The following is a 21798-nucleotide window of genomic DNA, read 5'->3' on the forward strand; positions in this document are numbered from 1 at the left end:
CATTAATAATAAATATCTCTTTGTAATTTGTCACAAAAGTCTTGTCTGTCTTATTTTTTTGGGGGGTGTCCTATGGGGAATATTTAATTATGATTTTGCAATTATTTCTGTGGAATCTTTGGGTTGATTAGTCACTGTCTCTGGGGAAGTCCATTGTCATCTAGTACTGATCAGTTGAAAATTCCCTCGTAAGTTCGAGACAAAATGGAGGTCCTTGACTGCCGAGTCCAAGTCAATTAGAAAAATTAATTGACAAGTGGATATTGTCGATAATAAACTAATAAAAATTCTCCTGCTATAACTATCAATTATATCATTTATGGCAATTGTTTGATTGGTCATCCCCAGCCGATAAAACACTGAATTAAAAGCCGGAAAAATCTGAACTAGACAAGTTTCCCAGAACTCTACCTAAATAATGTTCAAGTTCCATAAACCGTAATAATTATTTAACCACTCAATTAACCAAAGACGAAACTTTTGAAACTCGATCCCTGTTTTCCCATCGTCCTCGCTATCTCCAGAGTTGAAAGCCAAACCTCCAGTCCTAATCTAGAAACCAAAAAAAATCCGGACATCTGCCTAAGCCCATCATCCTGGCTAATCAATGAACTCAATAATTACCCCGTCAATTAGTTGAAGATGTCTCTTTATATTTAAACCGCCATGAAAAATCTTAGATGACGCTTTGAAAAATACAAAAGCGCCTCTAACGGTAACAACAATACACTATCCAGTAGGTGATTGGCAACGGGCTCGTATCGTCCGAGTAACTCACAAGTGATTGTAAAAAATGGCATCCGCGACGACGTCGCACAATGAGGTTTCACAGCAATTTTCCGTCAACAAACTTATCCGAGTTGGTTATTATGAATTGGATAAAACAATTGGAAAGGGTAATTTTGCTGTTGTCAAAATGGCCACCCATGTCGTTACAAAATCCAAGGTATGAATGGTCATACAATTTTTCATCATTTTTTTTCTCATCCGTGCAACTATTCCATTACTACATACACCACATAGACTTTGCGATTGACTAAACTGCAGAAATATATGATTATTCATTCTCCTGTTATCTCCAGCTGTTTGTCCCTTGCGAGCCCTCATTATCGTCCAAACCCTCATTGTTCCTCTCTGTGATTGATCGACAAACGACTGTCATGTCGTTCTTCGTGCTATTAACCACTCGAATAGAAAAAAATCACCAAGAAACCGATTCATTCTCTGTCCATTTCTTCCATTGAACGAATAACAAACAAGTAAACCCCCCATAACCCCGACTAAACCAAAAAATCATGGATTGTCATGTGGTTCAGCGATTTTATCGTTATCATTACTCTATTAATCTGAAGATACGGTAATTACCGGAAGTCAGAGATGATTCTAACACGATAGTTTGCCTACACCATATTCACTAGATAAAATAGAGCCTCATGAGCCATTTCAATTGGTGAATTCTTCCTGCCCCCTGTCTGATTGTCCCAAAGAACATCTCCATAATGACCCCAAAACATTGAAAGTCTTAAATTCATTGGAGCTGTCACATCACATGTGTCAACAGGCCCCAGGTAATGACTATTTAACGTCATATTTCAGGTTGCTATCAAGATAATAGACAAGACAAAACTTAGTGAGGAGAATTTAGCTAAAATATTTCGCGAAGTGCACATAATGAAGAGACTGCGACATCCCCACATTATTCGGCTTTACCAAGTAATGGAGACTGAAAAAATGATTTATTTGGTAACTGAGTATGCACCTGGTGGTGAAATATTTGATCACCTCGTGCGTAATGGGAGAATGTCCGAATCCGAAGCGAGAAGAATATTCAAGCAGATTGTACAGGCTGTTCACTATCTCCACCAGAATCGGGTCGTTCATCGAGATCTTAAGGTTATAAACCATTTATTTGCTTCATTAGTTATTTATCTGGAACGACAGAAAAACTACCTTCTCGAGCAAATGTCTATTCAACTGAGAAACAATTGTTATTTGGACAGTTTGGAAAGAGCAATTTTTCTATCCCAAACAGGACTTGTTTGAGATGTTTGTTTTTCTCTCGATGTACCACGAGTAATTACACCTTTCCCCCTTCCCCAGGCTCTGTTTACCGGTTGAATTAACACATCAATACTTGCTTTATTTATTCAACTTCAGGCTGAGAATCTACTCCTTGATGCTGACAATAATATTAAACTCGCTGATTTTGGATTCAGTAATGAATATACACCGGGCGTGCCTTTGAGCACTTGGTGTGGTTCACCGCCTTATGCAGCACCCGAAATATTCGAAGGTAAACATTACGATGGCCCAAGAACTGATGTATGGAGTTTGGGAGTTGTACTGTACGTATTAGTCTGTGGGGCATTGCCATTTGATGGGCCAACAATGCAACTGCTTAGGGCAGTCGTTATCTCGGGAAAATTTAGGATACCATTTTTCATGTCTGCTGAGTGTGAGAAATTAATCAGGCATATGCTGGTGGTGGAGCCGGAGAGGAGACTCAGTATTATACAGATTTTGACGCATCCTTGGATGGCTGGCGATGGACTCACTGAGCCGGAACCTGGAGGGTAATTATTTTTATTTTATTGTGGTATCCAACGATAAGCGGAGATAACGTCGGTGGATAAAGGTGTTATCTAAATTTATTGAAAAATACAGACGTTCATAGAAAAAATCTAAACGGTCTGACTCGTGGGAAAAAAAAAGATTAATTGGTTTTAAAAAATTGATTATACGATGGTACTCATGTGATATCACAGAAAAATGGGCCGATAAAAATTATTCTGATTTTATTTGTTAGGAAGAACATTAATTGGGCTGAGGTAATTTTTAGTTTTATATTTTTAAAAATGTTTTTTTGATTTTTTATCTTTCCTCAGGTGCAGTCAGGAAACTATTCATCCCCAGCCTATTAATCAAATGGTGATAGAGAATATGTTGAGACTGCCTGGCCTGGATGCAAACACTCTCCTAAAATCCATACAAGGAAACGCGTTTGATCACGTATCAGCGATTTATCACTTACTAGCTGACCGTATGGAATTTACAATGCAGAGTTTACCGAGTATGCAGACGCTACCAGGGGATTACATGGCTGACGGTGCCCACCAGTTGGAGAAATTCGGTGAGACTGAGCCGGAGTGTGAGTCCGAGCGTATTGGTCTCAATTTACCTCCTGGTGCACCTTACCACGCTACCAGGAGGCATACCGTGGGCCCCGGCGATACAGCCCACCAACCTTCATCACCCTATCCTTACGCCTGTAATTATTCACCCGGTGGATATCCACCTCTTGGCCTTCTGCCAATGATGCAGTGCAATGTCGACCCACATATGCTACCACAGACTAATTTGCCACTGAATCTTCCGCTGGTGCAAAATCAACCGCCCCAGAATTTCCAAATCAAGGATCAGCATTTACTGAAACCACCACCCGTCATGGGGGCCAGTAAGTTCCATCTGTTGATGAGTTTAATTAGATAATTTTTGATAAAGTCAATGGTATAATAATTTTCCCAAAACAGCGAGCAGTTTCGGACGAAGAGCCTCGGATGGCGGAGCAAACCTCCACGTATTCTACCAACAGCAGCATGGCAATGGAACAGGAAATGGTGAAGAGAGTGGCTGGAGTCAACCAGGCAGCAGAGAACACTTACAATCTGTATAAAACACTCAGACTAAATTAGACCTCGTTCTCATTAATTTTTTTACAAGTACAGACTAAAACGACAATTGGATTGTTTACAGGGAGGAAGCCCCACGTTGGGTCAGTGCTCTCAAACCCTGAGTGTAAGTACAGGGAGCCCAGACAGCAGTGGTGGTGGAAGTAGTGCAAGTTCAACGAGTGGTAACGACAGAAGACGAAGAAGTGGTCTTACAGCTGTTATGCAACGGCCAGGTAATAATTTCTCATAATTATTTCGTATCACCCTAGACACGTTAAACACGCAATTGTTGTTTGTCTTCCCCTGTATCGATCCACATTATTTTTCACTGAATTACAAGATACGATACATGTAGACTCGTTTACACTGCATCCTCACATATCATTTATTTGTTCGTACGTCATTGACACGTTGATTAAACTCAATTACACATGGAAAACGGAGATCCTCGATTTATGAATGAGCATTCCTGGCCTGGAATGGAATATTTCCATTCTGGATTGAAGAGTGTCCATTTTCCCTAACCCCATCTTTTAATTGTTATTATCATACCTGTGTGTTCATTTGTATTATGTTTTTTTTTTGTTTTGGTTTTCCTTTTATTATTTGCAAAAAAAATCTGCATGGTTTGTTGTATCCGGCTGCACTTGTACCATGCCTCGTTGGTGTAAACACAAATGCATGTAGTAATAAATCCGGAACTGGTCATGGAGGTGGAAGCTAGGATGAATAGAGCATATCTACCATCGAGACTGCTGCCTTGTCATTTAAGGGCCGCTGGGCTTCCTCATCTCAAGAAAACCTCACTATATCCTGTTGGAGCTGGTAAATGTTGTTTAGCACCAATTAGTTTTCATGTTCCTTAGAGTCGTTAGAGTTCTGTTAATGAGTTTGCCAAATAGATCGTACATGGTGAGAGTATTGTTTTTAAATTAGTAGTGAGGGAAAAAAAATATCATGAGTGGACTGAACGATTTTACAGCAGGCAGCAGAGATTCTTATAAAGAACCTACTACTCACGTTGCAGCGGAACGATATTCACCAGTGCGGAGAGCCTCCGAGGGATCCTGTCCACCTGGACCGGGAATTCAGGCTATTCAGCAGGAATATCAGCAGCTACAGAGACTTGCCTCACCTTCGCACAGTCCGGCTAGTATTCCGGGATCTCCGGTTCATGAACGAGGAGTGGCAGCCATTACTCAGGGTGAGGTTTTACAATTGAATTTTGTAATCAAGTGAATAATAAGTCAATAGGACTTTTGTCGTTCCATTGATGATCAATTATTTTCGATTTAGAACTTCAGCTCGGAAATTGATTTGAATTTTTCATGTCTCGTTATGACGAAATAAGGGTGATATTTGAACACTGTGTAGGTCTCAGTGGTCTGACGACAGCACCTGTACAAGGGAGTATTGTTCATGGTACTCCCACACAACCACCCACAGCACCTCTGGACTTGAGCCCATTGCGTCACCACAGGTCGCCAGCAACAACACCAGTCAGCTATTCACCGAGTAACAGTCCTGCTCTCGACATGATCCAGGAGGAACACCCGGTTGACATGCTCAGGGTAATTCAAATACTGATATGAATACGTCTGCTTAATAATTCATAGTGTACTCAAAATCGAATATTAATTAGTAATAAAAATCTTTCTAATTAAAGAAAATACCACCTCAAATATCAGTGACGGACGTTCTTGGTGGTCAAGTAACTCTTGTCGGGTGTGCTCCATCGCCCTCACCATCGGTGGACTCCCTCGAGGATAATTTTCCTCACTACAGCCCACTACCAAGTTTCCTAATATCCGAACCCTGTGATCCATCTCGTCCGAGCATAACCCGGGGAATAGGTCGGCTTAATTCAGTAAGTTCACCGACAACTGAGGTAGAAGTAACATTATCTGATGAATCGAGTCGTCTCAATTCCGAGGCTATACTCGGTCGTGTTAAACAAATAATAGATGCACATGCAACAACAAAAGGATTTATATTCTCAAGACAGGAGGTTGCTGGTGGTGGACTTAGTCTTGAATATCCTGGAGGTGTACAAATTGAATTGAGAGTTTGTGAATTGGAGGAGCGGGAAGTTAAGGGAATTAAAATGCGACGAATAAGTGGTGATCAGATGCAGTACACTCAACTATGTCAACAATTGATATCTTGCATCACCGTTTGACAAGAGCACACACGAGTGTATGCACGAAATAATTATACAGTGACAAAACATGGGTTATTTGATGATGACTCATCAATATTATACATTTTATTGTGTACATTCCTTACTTTTATTATTCCTGGTGCCTCAAAACACCCAATCAGTAACAGTATTGCACTGTGCATACTGCATATATGTATATATACATATTTACGTACATGTACGTACATTAGAGGATATCGTTGTGATTGTTTAATGCCTAAATCAGAATCACGTGTTGAATTTATGAGACATCGTTAGCGATGCGTATGTATATGCATTTTTATTTGAAAAAAAAAATCACTTTATCGTCACTTCATCGGCTTACGAGTGACAATTTGTACAAATCGATTGTCAACGGTTTAACGGATTAATAGATTGATTAGGCAACGTTATTCACTAGACTTGAATTGACTCTAATCGTTGTAAATAGGTGAATTTATATGTAAATATGTCAGTAGATGAGAATTTAAAATACTTGATTAAAGCCAAACAATTGGATTAACCGATTCAGAGATTTAGATAAATCCTTATTTACACGTACATTCCAATTTATTTGTCTGTCATCGTTATTGTGTAGGAATGATTAGGCATGTGTGGTGATACTGTATATATTTGTGTAATATAATATTCAAAAATTGTTGTTTTCGTCATGAATGAATTTTGAATATTGATTGTGGAGGTAAACGCTTTTGTTTTCTTCAGTTTTTACTCATTTACTGGGGTTTGAAATAGCAAAAAAAATATGGTGTTCATGTAATTATTTTTGTCAGGCACTCGTGAAAATGTTGTATTTAATTCCAATTATGTTGACGCGTATCATGATCATACGCACAAAAAAAAAATATAAACACTGCATATCTGAGATGATAAGGGAATTTAGATGCATCTGCCTGGGATAACTGGACAGGGGTATCACACAAATTTATCCTCTGACTATGTTAAGTCAAGTAATGAAAATATGAATTGATAAAATTCTTTGTTTTGTGGTGACAGTGTCGCCAGGACACCCCATCAACTCGATGGGAAATTCCCCAACCGAGTCTAGCCCCGGACCTGACCCTCGGAGGCTAATTACCCTCTCGACCATCATCAGTTTGGGGGACACCCCAAACCCTGGTCATTTATAAGCAATAAACCATTATTTAGAGACTGGGGAACTCCCCAGAACCGGCGCATTCCGAACCCTAAACCAGAGATCCAAAGGCGTTCCCTTTCCTACACTTTTCCTTTATAAGCCCACACTCTTCCCGATCTCTACACAGTCGTTCCTCTACCTTCCTCGGACACACTACTCCCGATCTACCCTGGACATACCACTCGCGGTATCCTGTAGAACTTGAGAATAAATATTTTGACCAACACACTGGCGTGAATCTTATTCGACCACCTGCTCAACCCCACAAATTGGTGACCCCGACGTGATCCAGCGGAAGTTCGTGGACACTGAGCACCAGCAGACGCCACATGGTCGTGGAACGAGAGCGGCCACTACAGCAACGAGCACCATCCGACGAGTGCACCTCACCACCATCGCAGGACACGTGGCCTCCACAGCAGCAGCAGAACCTGATGGAGAGTACGGCCCAAATCAACCGAGTAGCCGTGCAGCTAGGAGAGTTCACGCCGGAGGACCCTGAACTCTTCTTCGGCATCGCCGATCGCAGTTTTCACGCAGCCGGGATCACTTCCGAATCAACAAAATTCGGCCACATCTGCGGGAAGCTCTCCAGGTCAAGGTACGCCACCGACGTGAGGGATATCATCCTGAACCCTCCGGCGGACAACCCCTACACATATTTAAAAACGGAGCTCATAAAGCGCCTGAGCTCCTCCCAGGAGGAGAAGACGAGGAAGCTCCTAGAAGGCGCAGAAATGGGAGACATGAAACCGTCTCAGTTTCTGCGCCACCTAAAAAACCTGGCGGGACCCAACTTCCCGGACGATGCTCTCCGGACACTGTGGGTCACGCGCCTTCCGGCCGACGTCCAGGTGTTATTGGCCACCCAGCGCAAGGCCTCCCTCGACGACGCTGCAGATCTGGCCGACAAGACCATCCAGATCCTGAGACCAAGGATCCCACCTGCTGCTCCACAGGTCGCTGAGGCAGCGGCGCACAGCATTGAGGCGCTCCTGAGCCTCAAGCTGTCCCAGTTGGCCCTCAACCTCGAGGAACAATTCGGCGACTTACGCTCTGAAATCGAGAGCCTGAAGCGGTCGAGCAGAGGAGACGGAGGATCCCCCCGCGGCCGCAACGTCAGGCGAGAGAGGTCCAGGTCGCGCTCCACGCACCGGCAGCACGGAACCGACCGCATCTGTTGGTACCATCGGCGCTTCGGACCTGAGGCTAAAATGTGCACACGACCGTGCAATTTCACCGCTCAGGGAAACGGACCGAGCAGTCACTAATGGCGGGTAGTGACTCTGCCTCGACGACGCGCCGCCTATTCATCACCGATCAGGAAACCAAGGTACGTTTTTTGATCGACACAGGAGCCGACTTGTGCGTTTTCCCACGACGGTTAGTGCGCGGGCCGCAACGCAAGTCGACTTATCAGCTCTCGGCGGCGAACGGCAGCACCATTGCGACGTACGGGACGGTCTCCTTGGACCTCAATCTGAAGCTGCGGCGAGCATTCCCGTGGAGCTTCGTCATCGCCGACGTCTCCAAACCCATCATCGGAGCAGACTTCCTGTTCCACTACGGACTCTTGGTGGACCTCCGCAACGGCAGACTCGTGGACTCCATCACCTCGCTCACCTCACCCGGGCAAGTCGAATTGGTTAATTTATCAAGCATTAAAATAGTTACAGGTAGTTCGCAGTACCACGAGCTCCTGCAACAGTTCCCCGGCCTCACCAGACCCGATGGAACCGGGACATCCCCGCGGCATGACACCAAGCATCACATCCAGACCACTCCAGGACCTCCAGTCGCCAACAAACCACGACGTTTGGCCCCAGACCGCCTGGCCGATGCCAAAAAGGAGTTCAGCGCCATGGTCCAACGAGGTACAGCCCGACCATCGAATAGCCCATGGTCTTCACCTCTCCACATGGCCAAGAAGAAGACGGATGACTGGAGACCATGCGGAGACTACCGTGCGCTCAACGCTCGCACCGTTCCGGACCGCTACCCAGTGCGGCACATCCAGGACTTCGCGCAGGCACTCCGAGGCAAGGAGATCTTCTCCACGATCGACCTGGTTCGGGCGTACCACCAAATTCCGGTCGCCGAGGCGGACATCCCGAAGACGGCGATCACCACACCATTCGGTATGTACGAATTCCCCTACATGTCGTTCGGTCTTCGCAACGCCGCCCAGACCTTTCAACGCTTCATCGACGAGGTGCTACGGGACTTGGACTTCTGCTACGCGTACATCGACGACATCCTGATAGCCTCCGAAACACCAGAACAACACCAACAGCACCTGGGGACCTTATTTGAACGCCTCCAATCCTACGGCCTCCTCATCAACCCACAGAAGTGCGTGTTCGGCCAGCCTGAGGTGGAGTTCCTGGGCTACCTGGTGTCCAAGGAGGGCACACGTCCATTGCCGAAAAAAGTCCAAGCCATCCTGGACTATCCAGCACCAACAACGGCGAAGCAGCTCCGACAGTTCCTGGGTATGCTGAATTTCTACCGGAGATTCATACCCCGGACTGCACAGGACCAGGCACCACTCAACGAGCTCTTGGTGGGGAATATCAAGGGCAGAACTCCCATCAACTGGACTCCGGAAGCCCAGACGGCTTTCACCACCTGCAAGGCCAGACTAGCTGACGCAGCGCTCCTGGCTCACCCCAAGGCCGACGCCAACCTCGCACTCATCTGTGACGCCTCCAACCACACCGTCGGTGCAGCATTGCAGCAACGAGTCAACAGGGACTGGGAACCATTGGCTTTCTTCTCGAAGAAGCTCAGTCCAGCTCAAGTAAAGTGGAGCGCATTCGACCGTGAGCTCCTGGCAATCTACCTCGCCATCAAACACTTCAGACACATGGTAGAGGCCAGGACCTTCACGATCTTCACGGACCACAAACCAATCACGTTCGCATTCCGGCAGAAGTTGGAAAAGGCTTCCCCCAGACAGGCACGGCACCTGGACTTCATCGGGCAGTTCTCCACCGACATCCAACATGTGTCCGGCAAGGACAACGTCGTCGCGGACGCTCTATCCCGCATCGACGCAGTTTCGTCACCACTGGACTACACCGCCCTGGCGTCATCACAGCAGGCCGATGACACAATGAAAACATACCTACGCTCAGGATCAGGCTTGCAACTCAAGCAAATCCAGATCCCAGGAGCAGGCGTAGCTGTCTTCTGCGACACGTCATCACCATCACCAAGACCATACCTGACACCTCCATACCGCCGAGCAGCCTTCAACATCATCCACAACCTGGCTCACCCTGGAGTCAAAGCCTCGGTCAAACTCGTGACTCAACGTTACGTTTGGCCGTCCGTGAAAGCAGACTGCCGCGAGTGGGCTCGCGCCTGCATCCAGTGCCAGCAGGCCAAAATCACCAGGCATGTCTCAGCGCCAGTGGGAGAATTCGCCCCACCATCTTCGAGGTTCGAGCACGTGCACATGGACCTGATCATCCTGTCCATCTCCGAGGGCTACCGATACTGCCTCACGTGCGTCGACAGATTCTCCAGGTGGCCGGAGGCATTTCCCCTGGAGGACCAGGAGGCACCCACAGTCGCTAGAGCCTTCTACGAGGGATGGATATGCCGCTTCGGAGTTCCCCTCCGCATCACCACAGACCAAGGTCGGCAATTCGAGTCGTACCTGTTCAAGCACCTCAATTACTTGGCAGGCACGACTCACCTGAGGACAACTGCCTATCACCCAGCAGCTAACGGCATGGTCGAGCGGTTTCATCGCCAACTCAAGGCAGCTATCAAGTGCCATGAGATCACCACGTGGACGGAGGTACTCCCTACGGTGCTCTTGGGGATCAGAGCGGCCTGGAAGGAAGACCTCCAGGCATCAGCAGCCGACCTGGCATACGGCGAGCCATTACGCCTACCTGGAGAGTTCCTGGCCCCCCGAGCTGTCAGTCACCAAGACGACCCAGCGGACTACGTCAAGGAACTTCGCCAGCACTTTGCCAACCTGCGCCCGGCTAAGGTCAACAGACACGGAGCTCACAAAACCTTTGTGTTCAAAGACCTAGCCACGGCAGAGCAAGTCTTCGTCCGCCATGACGCACCAAAAGGACCTCTCCAGATGCCGTATCAAGGTCCATACAGGGTCATCCGCCGCAGCGCCAAGACGTTCACCATCCACATCAGGGGCAAGGACGTGAACGTCTCCATCGACAGGTTGAAACCAGCGTATGTCATCGCTGACGATGAACCAGGTCCCCAACAAGCCACCCAGAATTTAACCACACCCGAGCCGGAAGTACCAGAGCCACCACCACCACCACCAGCAACACCGCCAACAACGCGCTCAGGAAGACGCGTCAGGTTCACCAACCACTACCAGGCAGGACAGTAGCATCATCATCGTGATCCAAATCACTGGCAGGGGGGTACTGTGGTGACAGTGTCGCCAGGACACCCCATCAACTCGATGGGAAATTCCCCAACCGAGTCTAGCCCCGGACCTGACCCTCGGAGGCTAATTACCCTCTCGACCATCATCAGTTTGGGGGACACCCCAAACCCTGGTCATTTATAAGCAATAAACCATTATTTAGAGACTGGGGAACTCCCCAGAACCGGCGCATTCCGAACCCTAAACCAGAGATCCAAAGGCGTTCCCTTTCCTACACTTTTCCTTTATAAGCCCACACTCTTCCCGATCTCTACACAGTCGTTCCTCTACCTTCCTCGGACACACTACTCCCGATCTACCCTGGACATACCACTCGCGGTATCCTGTAGAACTTGAGAATAAATATTTTGACCAACACACTGGCGTGAATCTTATTCGACCACCTGCTCAACCCCACAGTTTTCTGTATGAGTGCGTACGTATTTCCATATGTACATAGAGCACATTAATAAGTATCAAACAAAAAAATTAAAAAAAAATTATGTATATGAATAGAGAACAGATAGTATTTTCTGCTGTCAATTCTTCAACTAAGACTGTGATTTTTAAATATATTATTAATTATTGATTAGACCTCGTAATACATATTGATTAAATATGAGAAAATAAAGATGGTAAAAAAATGATTGACCTGTCTTCTAATTATAGTGGAATTTATTTTTTTATACATTTTATATTTTTATTTTCATTTCTTATTTAATTATCCACGCCATACATTACAAAGGGTAATTAAATGAAACTCCTGAAATATTAAATTCTCCAACAACTTTATTGTTGTCACTTTAAAGACCTCATTGACATATAAAAACGTGGAATATCCTTAAATACCCAATCATACTATTTGGGAAATCACATCACACCGTACCTCACGTTCATTTGTTCACTGTGGACTGCATTGAAATTAATCCTAGTAAAAAAAATAATTATCTCAAGCATCGTACGTCGATGCTGATGTATTGCCACCCTTTCCAGTCCAGTTTGTATGTACAAATCGTCCCACATCATCCACGAGTTCGTAGGTATGGGCACCGAAGTAATCCCTCTGCGCCTGGATGAGATTAGTGGGTAGGCGATTGCGGCGAATGCTGTCGTAGAAGTTACGAGCGGCTGAGAGTACTGGAGTTGGAATGCCCAGGGTGTCTGCTGTTGCTAGAACGTCTCGAAGATTCTTTCTACATCTTTTCACGGCTTTTGCGAAAAAATCGTCGAACAGGAGATTCGATAGTTTTGGATTTTTTTCGAAGGCTTGTTTTATGTTTCCGAGGAAAACACTAAAAGATGAGGAATCATTTATATTAACTATTTGCTTTTGATTGAATTATCTAATCTATGTTATCTAATTACCTTCTGATAATACATCCACCCCTCCACATGAGAGCGATCCCCCCATAGTTCAAGTTCCAATTGTTCATTTTGGCGGCATCCCTGAGGAGCATGAACCCCTGAGCATAGGACACAATTTTCGCCAGATAAATGGCATTCTTCAGTTCCTGGAGAAAGACTTTCTTATCCCCCTTGAAAGCCTCGATCTGCTCATCCCCGAATATCGAGTGAGCTTCAACCCTCTCACTAGCCAACGACGACAAACACCTGGCGAACACAGACTCCCCGATGAGAGTGACAGGCACACCGTACTCCAGTGCAGCAATGACTGTCCACTTGCCAGTGCCCTTTTGCCCCGCAGTGTCACGAATTCTCTCCAAGAGGTAACCCTTCTCGTTCTTGTAATTGAGTATATCGCGAGTAATTTCTATGAGATACGACGAGAGCTCTCCCCTGTTCCACTCGTCGAATACCGCGGCCATTTCTCCCTGGCTGAGCCCCAGGCCATCCCTCATGAGCTGATAAGCCTCGGAGACGAGCTGCATGTCGGCATATTCAATTCCATTGTGCACCATTTTGACAAAATGTCCAGCTCCAGTCTCACCTACCCAATCGCAGCAAGGCTCTCCATCGGCCTTGGCACAGATTGCCTGGAAAATTGGTTTTATCGCTGGCCATGCCTTGGGATTGCCCCCGGGCATCAGGGAGGGGCCGTATCTCGCCCCCTCCTCACCGCCACTCACACCACAGCCAACGTAGAGTATCTGATATTTTTCTAACTCTTCGGAACGTCTTTTTGTGTCCTGATATTCGGAGTTTCCACCGTCGATTATTATGTCACCCGGGGCCAGGAGGGGAACTAGGCTGTTGATGAAGGTGTCCACTGCTGGACCAGCTGAGCAAGAGGATAATTTTTTTTTTTTATTGTTTTGTTGAGTTATTTCTATGGATAGGGTACATAGCACCATTGTCCAGGGTCATACCCATAAATTAGAATGCCTGTTCCATTTTAAAGCCATCAATTGTCAATATCACTCATGACTTCTGACAATGATCGTCAGTTTGTCCTTATAAATGCTTACTCACCTTTCACAAGTACCATGACTCTGCGTGGTTTCTTCAATTTACTGACCATCTCCTCGAGACTGTATGCACCAACGACCTTAGTGCCCTTGGCTTCGTTCTCAAGAAAGTCCTTGACCTTGCTCGTCGTGCGGTTGTAGGCACAGACGACAAACCCGTGATCGTTCATGTTCAGGATGAGGTTCTGTCCCATCACGGCTAGGCCGATCAGCGCAATGTCCGCTACCCTGGGGCCAACAATTAGCAATTAACAATTATTCCCTTGAGGAGTGACAGAGCAACGATTTTCCCATTTATTTCCGAAATTTCCTGCCACCAGTCGATATGTTTACAAATGTTTGCCAATCAGCTGATCCATCTCCAGGAGATGGTGGACTTTGATGTCCTCTGGGTTAAGACGAGTGCTGATGACCTTGGGTAGGAAATTTGGGGAGAATCAGGGAGCGAGTGGCCTTCCCTTGCCCTTCAATTCAACTGAACAACCTCTGTCTTTTGATTCATTTGGAGAATAGCATATTATGGTGGAATTACTGATGAATTAGGTACTTACGCTTCAGTCATGATTTCTAAGTCGAATGGAGGTTTTTGAATTGATTAGTGAGGAGCCAATTTACTGGTTAGGTGTCCAACAAGTCCAACAAGTGGCAGGAGTTTCTTGCGGCTGTTCCTGAGTGACTGGATTGCATCGTAAGACGCATGAACAACCACTCAACTGTTGGATCAGCCGATCGCCCACGAACCAATCGCCTCACGCCAAGGCCCAGTCGTTGGCAGTCACGGGGCAAAAGGGCATACGTTGTAGCCTCCGAGTCAAGTCTTACGCCCTTACTATTCTAGTTGTTTTTTGTGAGACGATTTTGTCTCGTTTTCGGAATTTCTTTCGGGACCTCTGAGGGCTCCATCCGATCGCTTGACTCTGGAGAAAATATCACGAGGATTCTCCAGCGTTGGGGGATTTATGGAGTTCATAAAATAGCGCAAAATTAGTAATAATGGCGCAACCAATGGAGAGTGAGTGCGCCGTCACCCTAGGGGGAGCGACGCCGCCCGAAAGTTGTGGCTTGTGTATTGACATCCTAAAGTGGGGTTATAGAAAAAATTAATCCAAGGGTTTTGATGAAGATTTTGTTTATATTTTTGGGGAAGAAGTGTTGACAGGAGGTGAGGAAGAGGTTGTGCTGTGATGTAAGTACTAGGGTGGTGATTTTAGAGGTTATTTTTATGTAATTGAGGCGTTGATGGCGGTTCGAAATGGAGTCTTTACCGTTTCGAAATGTCTCACACATAACAATAAGGGGGAAATTCGTTGACAATGCAAGTAATTGTGACTGATTTCGGTATTTCAAAAAATTTATAATGCAGAGTAAATATAATGAACTTGTGGAGTGATTAAATATCACTTTCCAAGGCTTTTTTTCTGGGGTGAGTAGACCTGAAGGAATGAGTTTGAGTCTCCATTGTGCCTCCTTTGATTTTGTAAAGTCGACATGTGTCTTGCAAAATTATAATACCCGTTGGGTTTAATTAGAAAATGTCTTGGAGTATTTAAGACGTTTATGGAGTGATTTTAGAGGCGATAGAAAAATTGTACGAGCTCCATTTTTTTCTGGTTGAAGTACTTTACAGAGGAAGGGCTTTCAACGGTGTAGGATAAGAAAATGCATTACACGCATCGTATTCACAGTCATTATTTTTTTCCAGTGGAACAAGTCAATAAAAAAAATCATAAAAATGGCGCTGAGGACGTACGGCGACAAGCCCATAAGTTTCCAAGTCGAAGAAAATGGGGAGTACTACTGCATCGGTTCAGAGGTCGGCAACTACCTCCGCCTCTTCCGTGGATCTCTCTACAAACGCTACCCAGGGATGTACAGGAGATCAATTACAAACGACGAGAGAAAGAAATTGGTCGAGTTGGGGCTGAGTCAACACGTCTTGGCCTCTAGTGTCTCCCTTCTAAGAGCCAGCGAAGTGGAAGACATAATCGAGGGAAATGACGACAAATATAAAGCTGTGTCTGTACACTCTACTGAGCCGCCTGCACCGAGAGAGGGAAAATCCAAGAAGACGATGCCCTGGGTGCCTAGCTTACCCAACAGCTCGCATTTGGATGCTGTACCACAAGCTACACCCATTAATCGGAACAGGGTTCATAATAAGAAAGTCAGGACGTTCCCATTATGGTACATTTATAGTTGAATTTCATTTCTGAATTTTTTAGATGCAAAGTTTCTATTGGATTATTATTGAGCAGCTTCTACAAATCATTTTTCAAGAACTATAATTTTTTTCAAAGTCTAAATATTAATAACCTCCCTTTCGTGCAGCTTCGACGACACAGACCCCTCAGCGAACCTAGAGAACGCAGCCCAGCAGGAGCTCTTGGTACCGATCCGGCTGGACATGGAGATCGAGGGACAAAAATTACGTGACACATTCACGTGGAATAAGAACGAGAGTCTCATAACTCCCGAGCAATTTGCAGAGGTTCTCTGTGACGATCTCGATCTCAATCCATTGACCTTCGTACCTGCGATAGCTCAGGCAATCAGGCAACAGATCGAGGCCTTCCCCCAGGAGACGATCCTCGAAGACCAGTGCGACCAGCGAGTCATCATCAAGCTGAATATTCACGTGGGGAACACATCGCTGGTGGATCAGGTGGAGTGGGATATGTCAGAAAAGGAGAACAATCCTGAGAAATTTGCTATGAAACTCTGCGCCGAATTGGGACTCGGTGGGGAATTCGTTACTGCTATTGCTTACAGTGTCAGGGGTCAATTATCGTGGCACCAAAGGACCTACGCCTTCTCCGAGGCTCCATTGCCGACCGTCGAGGTGCCCTTCAGGCCCCCCTCGGAGGCAGACCAGTGGGCACCTTTTCTCGAGACACTGACTGACGCCGAAATGGAGAAGAAAATCAGGGACCAGGACAGGAACACTCGACGCATGAGGAGACTCGCCAATACCACCCCTGGGTGGTAATTTTCAGGGGAAAATGAGGGACGGAGAGTTGATGACCATATTTTGGAGGTTACAATTAACTAGAGTTCAGCATTTGATATTTCAGTGATTATTTTTCAGTTTAATTCTGTGTACTTTTGGTTAATAAATGTTTTTGGACGGATCGTACCTTTTTAAATTATTTATAATGATCTTGGAACTTCTCATTTCCTCATTTTTTATTCTTTGGGATTTCTAGGGGAATTGAAATTGTTAGAAAAATTCGAATGACCTGAAATTCGCGAAAATGACTTGACGAATGATAAGAAGAGAATAACGCAATGTGAATAATTATTTTCCGCTTATCTTAATTTACAAAGAGTCATAGAACGCGGTGGAGCCTTGATGAATGGATATATTAATATTGTAAGAATTTCAGATTTTTTATCTTACGGCCGAAGAACGTTAAGCAAACACACGACCTGAAAAATCCATTAATTTTACCACCGCACGACAGAAAAATGGGTTTTGAGAAGATACCGAGCATCGTATGATAACAACGCGTTCAGTGCTACGAGGGTTGTCCTGGAGGGGACGAGTGTGGGTGGGGGCGACCGGGCTTTCACATAATTCCAGTTCTCCTCCGGCGGCCGACGGTGGGAGGTGGCCAAGTGCCCCCCCAAATAAATCTATATTTATTTTTCTACTGCCGATGAACGACTAAGTTCTAGAATTTATAAAAAATAATTATTAACATGGATCTCACTTGGTTGTCGAAACAAATTTCTCCAGCATCACCGAGGGGAGTTGCAGGTAATCCTTATCCATCGAGACCCTGGCTCCAGGATCGTGCCGCTGCTGCCCCGGCTACGACGAACGTCGGCGTCAAGGGAATCATCGCCGGTGAGTTTATACTTTCACCTTGAACATTTATTTTTGCACTTTTGTTTATGAAATTTTATGGATTTAGGAGCCAGTCCAAAAGCACTCGTTGTTTTTTTACGTAGTGAGAGGTATTTTGGAGGGATTTATTTTTGACGCTGGAGAGTTTATAGATTTATCGGTTGGGGAGAGGTCACTTGAATTTTTTATTTCTGAAATTCGTGGATTGTACAGTTTTTTGAAATTTTTTACTCATTTTCACTGGTATCTCGTGACTATTATGCTGCACTCAAGGTCTGATTTTGATTGGGGGAATCAACGGACGTCATCAACACTTTTTTTTTATTTTTTCGTCCCAGTAATTTGCAATTCTAGGTCTGAATGATAATTAACAATACGTGACACTTGTATTTCCCCACTTTAGTCGGTGTTTTTTTTCACTTTTTGGTGAAGGTGGTTGAGTCGCGTTCTGACGCTGGTGGTTCCAACCTCAATTTCATGACAAATGATAAACAATTGAGAGCCATAATTGTTGCTCTAATTAATCTGAAGCTACAGAATTTCGGTAATAATAAGTAATATTGGAATTATGGGGAAACTCGAGTAAATAAGAATTTAATGAGGGGTTCTCTCTCATGAAGTATCACTGATGGTAAGGTAGTCGCCGGGTGACCTTGAGCTTGACATTGAGAATTTGGAGCATTCTTGCGTCGATTTAGGAACCACAACCTTGAAGTCCCCGAAGAGAAGGAGTTATCCCAAGCAGAATTGACCAGAAAATTGTAACAAAACAATTGGAAGAATTTTCTAACCTAACTTTGGTCAACTGACAAGTAATTTCCTGATCGTTCATTAATTGCTCAGGTGGAATCACCGGCGGGATTGAGATATGCATAACGTATCCAACGGAATACGTGAAAACTCAGTTACAATTGGACGGAAAAGCTGGGGCTGGCAAGCAATACTCAGGCATTGGAGACTGCATTAAAAAAACAGTGAAGACAAATGGAGTCCTGGGGTTATACCGAGGGCTTTCGGTGCTGGTTTACGGTTCGATACCGAAATCAGCGGTGAGATTCGGCTCCTTTGAGACCGTGAAAAAACAGCTGGTTGATGAGGAGGGTAAGCTCAATGCCCAGAGGAGGCTCCTCGCGGGTCTCTGTGCCGGTGTCTGCGAGGCTATTTTAGCTGTTACGCCTATGGAGACTGTTAAAGTGAAATTCATCAACGACCAGAGATCGGCAAATCCACGATTCCGGGGATTTTTCCATGGGGTTGGTCTCATTATCAAGGAAAACGGTGAGTCGTCATTCTCAGTTGTGTAATTATTGATCCAATCATTCAAATTAATTTGATAATTGGTAATTGGTTGAATGATTAAAGATGGAGCCATATTTCATTATTTTGCTGTTATAAATCAGTTGTTATTTACTAGTGTAATTGAAGAGCCATAAATTTCGCAACTGATAAGAGATATCGGGACTATATTGCATGAGCATTTATACTTCGATAAAATCCGTCATTGACTTCAGTGTCGGGTTGAGATTTCTCACCTTGCCTGAGTGCCAAGGTCTTTTACGTTTGGAACACACGATGGGTCAAAGTTCTTAGCGGCGATGTAAATAGAAAATAGCACAAAAACCAAGAGACTTCAATGCTGCTCACTGTTTGAATAATTAATGGTAATAGTGTTACAATATTTTCGTTGCAGGGTTCAGAGGTGTTTATCAGGGATTGGTGCCAACGATAATGAAACAAGGCTCTAACCAGGCAATCAGATTTTTCGTCATGGAATCCTGCAAGGATTGGTATCGAGGTGGTGACAATAATAAACCTGTGCCTAAACTCGTCGTGGGATTTTTCGGAGCTTGTGCTGGCGCAGCTTCCGTTTATGGTAATACACCAATAGACGTTGTGAAGACCAGAATGCAGGTAATAAATATTTTTCCCTACAACAACAGACTTTAGTTTGGCCCCATTTGATCCCGAGTTTCTAAATACGAATGTTGGATAATTTAAGGGTCTCGAAGCAGCGAAATACAAGGGGAGCATCGACTGTGCAGTGCAAATATGGAAGAAAGAAGGGCCAATGGCGTTCTACAAAGGCACTGTCCCCAGATTAGGGAGAGTGTGTCTTGACGTTGCAATTACATTCATGATATATGATTCATTCATGGAGCTATTCAACAAAGTCTGGCCTTGAATGGCCATCACAGCCCAACAAATTGCCATATCAAGTGCCCTCGTAATCAGTAGAATTAATAGAATAAATTTTTTATGAAGTGGTAAACCACCGAAAAAAAGACCAAATGAATTCTCCATTGTATCTCTGGAGCTGGAAAGATTGGATTTAGAATTTAGACATTTATTTTTCACGTGAAAATCAGTTCTCAAATTTTTATTGGAAGTCTTTCCCTGGATTTTCCAGCTCTGAAGATATATTTCACCACTTCACATCGTAAATTCAAAAAGATGCAGAACAAATTATTGAAATGTTCACGTCGACAGATTTTTTTACGTGATTGTTAATACCTAATCTTTGATGTACATAAAACTATTTTTTACGCAATTGATTTAGATCAGCGGTACGAGTCTCCGGTATTTCCCGAGTCCAAGATTTATACATCAAAATTTATTTACCTCTGGTGGATAAAATAAATTTAATTATGCACGATAATTGGAAATTTACAAATACCACGAAAATATGCTCTTTATTATTTACGAATTCTACACATTCCAGTGGTTCAATTCTGTAGTCGAGTGGCAAAAGGTCTTGATATTGTTAATTACGTGATTAATGATCCCTCGGTGGGGGAAGGGGCATGGGAGGAGGACCAGGAGAGGCTGGAGAAATTTCCAACAAAAAAATCTTCTCATTACCGGCCTAATGACGTTATTAACACAATCTCATCCCTATTTGACAACAGAATTGAGTCAGAAACAATTCATTCCACTCGTTTCACACCAGAAACGCAGCAACTCGCCAGGATTATTTAATGAAGTGAATTATTTAACGAATCACTAACACAATTAATTCATTTGTACAAATGCAAAATAATGGAGAATAGAAATTGTCAACCGAGACCAAAAATAAATTTTCTATTGATTCAATGAAGCAATAAATCTGTAATTTAGCAAGTGGATAATATATATTATATTAATTAAAAAATCACGAGTGTTTTTTATTCATTCAATTGGAACATCACCTTTGCCTTCACCTGGTGCTAACGTGAGGGAAAAATGAAGGGAATTTTTAGCGAGTCACTGGCGTACGTAACGTGAGAGTTAAATTCCAACGGTATTAAAGTGCGGTGTACTTGTACTCCGGCAACTGTGGCTTACCACAGGGATTTTTACCATGTGTCATGAGATACTCCTGGTGCTCAGCATCCCGTCTCTGTTATTCCGTGGCTAAGAATAATATCCTGAGGATTCTCTTCAGAATTTAACAGGAAAATTCAGAAGTCATTCTAATGATCAGAACGGGAAGACTTCCATTAGAACGAATTTGAAACCATTCTGGTAATGATTTTGATCCATGACAAATGAAGACTTGTCAATGGATCCAAGATCCGGATGCTGTCTCAAAATTCCTCGATAAAATTCGTGTTTATGAGGGTGTTTTTGGACTAATCTCTCCGGAAATTCGACATTCATGTCTTCCGCTATCGATCCTCACCGACTAACTATCGATTTATCTCAACTTCTGTTGATATCAGGCCAAAATCTGATAGGACCTTTCTTATGGAAAATTTATTTCTCTAAAAAAAGTTTCCTTAACATTTTTCTCTCAAATCCACGAGTTTTCAAGATAAAGTCGAATTAATTCAACTGGAATTCCATCAATCGCCTCGACCCTAACGAGATATTTTCTCCATCGATTGGCATCGACCCCTCGCTCCCTCGAGAGACCGTAAATAATTCATTATCACTGGTTCCTGCTGGTGCCAAGGGCCCCTGGAAATGGCTAAACCCCACAAAAACGTAAATAACGTTGGGAGTTAATTACAAATGACTTTCCTCCCTCAATTTCCCCAGCGGAAACCTCGCAACGATTGAGGGACTGGTTGAGGCCCCGTGCCCCCTCCATTACTCGCTCTCTCGTCCAATGAGGCCCTGAAGG

At 44.4% G+C, this 21798-nt stretch overlaps 5 protein-coding genes across 10 annotated transcripts; 4 read left to right on the forward strand and 1 right to left on the reverse strand.

Moving 5' to 3' along the window:
• The first annotated feature begins 728 nt into the window (after positions 1 to 728).
• On the forward strand, positions 729 to 6792 carry LOC135170104 (serine/threonine-protein kinase SIK3-like). Of its 6 annotated transcripts, XM_064135625.1 has the most exons (11): positions 729 to 946; positions 1597 to 1893; positions 2158 to 2573; positions 2886 to 3454; positions 3531 to 3667; positions 3754 to 3904; positions 4359 to 4496; positions 4654 to 4875; positions 5046 to 5242; positions 5338 to 5538; positions 5673 to 5848. In XM_064135625.1, the coding sequence occupies exons 1-11, from the start codon at positions 794 to 796 to the stop codon at positions 5697 to 5699; spliced, it is 2508 nt and encodes an 835-aa protein (XP_063991695.1). In that variant the 5' UTR covers positions 729 to 793; the 3' UTR covers positions 5700 to 5848. The 6 variants fall into 6 exon arrangements, with proteins under 6 accessions (XP_063991695.1, XP_063991690.1, XP_063991691.1 ...); XM_064135620.1 differs by having other exon boundaries at positions 5338 to 6792; XM_064135621.1 differs by having other exon boundaries at positions 4657 to 4875; positions 5338 to 6792.
• A 543-nt stretch (positions 6793 to 7335) lies between these two features.
• On the forward strand, positions 7336 to 8277 carry LOC135169895 (uncharacterized). The gene has a single exon (XM_064135281.1). The coding sequence runs from the start codon at positions 7336 to 7338 to the stop codon at positions 8275 to 8277; it is 942 nt and encodes a 313-aa protein (XP_063991351.1).
• Positions 8278 to 12194: 3917 nt separating this feature from the next.
• Positions 12195 to 14555, reverse strand: LOC135170108 (6-phosphogluconate dehydrogenase, decarboxylating). Its single transcript, XM_064135629.1, has 4 exons — positions 14401 to 14555; positions 13854 to 14077; positions 12789 to 13662; positions 12195 to 12715 (listed from the first exon to the last, which is right to left on the reverse strand). The coding sequence occupies exons 1-4, from the start codon at positions 14409 to 14411 to the stop codon at positions 12373 to 12375; spliced, it is 1452 nt and encodes a 483-aa protein (XP_063991699.1). The 5' UTR covers positions 14412 to 14555; the 3' UTR covers positions 12195 to 12372.
• A 324-nt stretch (positions 14556 to 14879) lies between these two features.
• Positions 14880 to 16992, forward strand: LOC135170110 (SWI/SNF-related matrix-associated actin-dependent regulator of chromatin subfamily B member 1). The gene is made up of 3 exons (XM_064135631.1): positions 14880 to 15035; positions 15552 to 16033; positions 16178 to 16992. Exons 2-3 carry the CDS (start codon positions 15582 to 15584, stop codon positions 16833 to 16835), a joined length of 1110 nt encoding a protein of 369 aa, XP_063991701.1. The 5' UTR covers positions 14880 to 15035; positions 15552 to 15581; the 3' UTR covers positions 16836 to 16992.
• Positions 16993 to 17416: 424 nt separating this feature from the next.
• Positions 17417 to 20378, forward strand: LOC135170111 (tricarboxylate transport protein, mitochondrial). The gene is made up of 4 exons (XM_064135632.1): positions 17417 to 17696; positions 18540 to 18974; positions 19387 to 19607; positions 19696 to 20378. The coding sequence occupies exons 1-4, from the start codon at positions 17549 to 17551 to the stop codon at positions 19876 to 19878; spliced, it is 987 nt and encodes a 328-aa protein (XP_063991702.1). The 5' UTR covers positions 17417 to 17548; the 3' UTR covers positions 19879 to 20378.
• The last annotated feature ends 1420 nt before the right edge of the window (positions 20379 to 21798 follow it).

The sequence above is a fragment of the Diachasmimorpha longicaudata genome, chromosome 16 (assembly GCF_034640455.1).
Source record: "Diachasmimorpha longicaudata isolate KC_UGA_2023 chromosome 16, iyDiaLong2, whole genome shotgun sequence".
NCBI classification, from domain to species: Eukaryota; Metazoa; Arthropoda; class Insecta; order Hymenoptera; family Braconidae; genus Diachasmimorpha; species Diachasmimorpha longicaudata.

What these genes read in the sequence shown, in the direction of transcription:
- LOC135170104 (XM_064135620.1), top strand. Translation starts at nt 794, where the DNA reads ATGGCATCCGCGACGACGTCGCACAATGAGGTTTCACAGCAATTTTCC. An exon ending in ACCACCCGTCATGGGGGCCA is followed by an intron (nt 3,455 to 3,530) that starts GTAAGTTCCATC and finishes TTCCCAAAACAG; the next exon opens with CGAGCAGTTTCGGACGAAGA. An exon ending in AGCTGTTATGCAACGGCCAG is followed by an intron (nt 3,905 to 4,358) that starts GTAATAATTTCT and finishes AAATGCATGTAG; the next exon opens with TAATAAATCCGGAACTGGTC.
- LOC135169895 (XM_064135281.1), top strand. Translation starts at nt 7,336, where the DNA reads ATGGTCGTGGAACGAGAGCGGCCACTACAGCAACGAGCACCATCCGAC.
- LOC135170108 (XM_064135629.1), bottom strand. An exon ending in AGTCATGGTACTTGTGAAAG is followed by an intron (nt 13,663 to 13,853) that starts GTGAGTAAGCAT and finishes CCTCTTGCTCAG; the next exon opens with CTGGTCCAGCAGTGGACACC. An exon ending in GGTGGATGTATTATCAGAAG is followed by an intron (nt 12,716 to 12,788) that starts GTAATTAGATAA and finishes CTCATCTTTTAG; the next exon opens with TGTTTTCCTCGGAAACATAA.
- LOC135170110 (XM_064135631.1), top strand. Translation starts at nt 15,582, where the DNA reads ATGGCGCTGAGGACGTACGGCGACAAGCCCATAAGTTTCCAAGTCGAA. An exon ending in GTCAGGACGTTCCCATTATG is followed by an intron (nt 16,034 to 16,177) that starts GTACATTTATAG and finishes CCTTTCGTGCAG; the next exon opens with CTTCGACGACACAGACCCCT.
- LOC135170111 (XM_064135632.1), top strand. Translation starts at nt 17,549, where the DNA reads ATGGATCTCACTTGGTTGTCGAAACAAATTTCTCCAGCATCACCGAGG. An exon ending in CGTCAAGGGAATCATCGCCG is followed by an intron (nt 17,697 to 18,539) that starts GTGAGTTTATAC and finishes TTAATTGCTCAG; the next exon opens with GTGGAATCACCGGCGGGATT. An exon ending in TTGTGAAGACCAGAATGCAG is followed by an intron (nt 19,608 to 19,695) that starts GTAATAAATATT and finishes GGATAATTTAAG; the next exon opens with GGTCTCGAAGCAGCGAAATA.